At 36.6% G+C, this 2,527-nt stretch overlaps 1 protein-coding gene and 1 long non-coding RNA gene across 2 annotated transcripts; one reads left to right on the top strand and one right to left on the bottom strand.

Moving 5' to 3' along the window:
• The first annotated feature begins 6 nt into the window (after positions 1-6).
• LOC109591354 (uncharacterized) lies at positions 7-493 on the top strand. Its single transcript, XR_002189777.1, has 3 exons — positions 7-106; positions 157-219; positions 267-493. It is a non-coding gene; the product is annotated as an uncharacterized LOC109591354 (long non-coding RNA).
• A 332-nt stretch (positions 494-825) lies between these two features.
• LOC105315740 (E3 ubiquitin-protein ligase TRIM71-like) lies at positions 826-2,465 on the bottom strand (the record flags this gene model as incomplete). The annotated part of the gene is made up of 2 exons (XM_020007104.1): positions 826-1,037; positions 1,332-2,465. Coding segments are annotated over 2 exons (1,346 nt in total), but the record flags the coding sequence as incomplete, so codon positions are not given.
• Positions 2,466-2,527: the final 62 nt, after the last annotated feature.

Raw genomic sequence — 2,527 nt, 5'->3', positions numbered from 1 at the left:
GTCTTGTTTCATTGAGCTTCATAAGCAACAGTTGACGTTAACTCCATGGGAGCAGATACTTAAATCAGCTCAAAATGTGCTCTTCAATGAAGAACTGTTTGCACAGGTATAATACTATACTATAATAATTAATGTATTTGTATTAATTTGGTTTAGATTGTACAATCATTTGTGATGAGGAACTTGTATTATATAATGTGAAACTGCACAAGAGGAAAGGTTAGAGAGATGTAACGAGATTACTAGAATATACAAAGTTTTACTAGGTCATGACTAGTGGGTGGGTCATTTAACCTTATCGCTATAAAGAAAAACTACTCACACAAGTCACGTATCTTGTGCAAGGGGTGTGGTTGTGGGTGGAGTCAAAGATGACGTACATTGAATAGGTTGATATGGGAGGAGTACCAGCAACACTGGTTAATATTGTGTCAAGACGTCAGCCATTAGCAGTTGCATATTTACGTGATTATTTAGAAACAACTAGTTTAAATTGAAATAGAAATGGAAGAGAGAGTAGACCCAGTTTATTATCAGGTACTGATTCACCTAGTGATCTAACTATGATGTATAAAACATATGTATAATGTATTATAGTGTACACTAGGAACATCATGTATGTACTAGTATATAATGATGATGATATTCTACTTTTTTTTAATTTCAAAATTTTGAATCAAATTAATCTATTCATAACAATAATAATTGATAGTTGCTTAAAGTAGAGAGGAGAGAGAAAGGGGGAGGGAGAGAATCGTGTGTGTGAAAGAGAGATAGAAGTCTTTCTAGCATCTAGTTTATTCCAGTTTTATTGGAATGACTACTTTAATATTTCATTATACGTTTGTTATAATAATCAGCAACATAAATATATCCATCCTTATCCAGTGCTACACCCCATGGACAAGATAATCCTGAGATTAATTTGACTTGTTTCCTATCAGGACTCAAGACATGGAGATAGCCATTATTACTTGATACAAAGATATATCCTTCATCATCAATAGCAATACCATCAGGACTACTAAAGTTACCAGCTGGATTATTGTATGTATCAAGATGAGTTTTACCATCAGGAGAGAAGACTTGAACATGATCTTGACTCCAATTGGTAATGTGCATCTTTCCTTCATTATCTACTGCTACATCAGTTGCATCACCATCACATTGTATGACTTGTACAAATGTACCATCTTTATGAAACACTTGTACTCTACTGTTGCTGTGATCAGCTACTAATATATTACCTTTACCATCAGTAGACATACCACGAAGGCCAGAAAATTGTCCATTTCCATTACCATTACTACCAAACTGACCAATATACTGACCAGTAGTAGCTGAGAAATACTGCACACGATGAAGAGTATCATCAGACACATAGAGCCTGTCTCCTACCAGCAATAAACCCCAAGGCCTGCCAAACTGTCCATTACCATTACCTTTAGATCCAATCCTTCTTACTGCAGTACCATCCTCACTAAATACCTGAATAAACCCATCACTACTACTAGCAAATACTTCACCATTAGTATGAACAGCAACACCATAGGTATTATTCCCCACATCAAATGATCTCTGGTTAGCTAGTGTGGTATAGTCTCTTGATGCTTTTACTGACAGTGGACTACCTTTAATATGGTGACCTCTTATAGTCACTGATAGTTCATATCTACCAATACTTTGAGGTGTGCATGATACAATGGCTGTGTTGTTATCATTAACTATAACAACTCTACCCTCCTCTTTACTGCCATCACTTTTGATAAAGGAACCCTTCAAATAGCTTGCTGCTTTATCAATACCTGCTGGTAGAGACACTCTGAATTTCCTTTCTTTCTTTACTGTTGCCAGTGGAATAGCTAACCCACTATCAATGGAATAAAGTGATGGGTTAAGCTGCTCAAACTCAAAAACACTTCCAAACTCATTGATCTCTTTACTTAAAGAAGGTGTATCTAGGCGTGTTAAAATGGCTCCTTTTTCTTCTATTTCTAGAGGTAGTTTCTTATACTCTTCAATGCATTCCTCTAGTTGATTCATGATTAGCTTCTTAACACTGAGTACTTCACCTGGATCAGTACGCTCACTCACTGATGATGCAAGATGACGACCATGAGAAACCTGTTCTACCAGTTTACGAAACCCATCCAGCTGCTTCTCGACAGATTTCCTCTTAGCGCTAGCAATCTCTTCTGTCTCCATTAGTAGATCATTGCATCTCTTATCTAAAGCAGCTTTAAGCTCTTCAAATGTTTCCTTGATTTCCTGCCTTACTTCTTCTTTACGTGTTGCTATCTGCTCTAGCATCTTCTCTCCATTAGCAATAGCTTCAGTGACTGGAGGAATGACTCCATCACAACTAGCAACACTTTCCTTTAATGCTTTACGTGCTGTTTCTCCTACGTCAATGTAATCTTCTATATTGTGATCCTTGTGTTTGATAGGTAGGCAGTTAGGGCAGACTAATTTCTCGCAATCATTACAATAGTAAATCAGCTTTTGATCTGTATGCCGTTCACAATAT

The sequence above is a fragment of the Amphimedon queenslandica genome, unplaced genomic scaffold (genome assembly GCF_000090795.2).
Source record: "Amphimedon queenslandica unplaced genomic scaffold, v1.1 AMPQUscaffold_8385_Cont19671, whole genome shotgun sequence".
Classification (NCBI taxonomy): domain Eukaryota; kingdom Metazoa; phylum Porifera; class Demospongiae; order Haplosclerida; family Niphatidae; genus Amphimedon; species Amphimedon queenslandica.
Note: the sequence above shows the minus strand (reverse complement) of the source record. Positions and strands in the feature narration are given on the sequence as shown.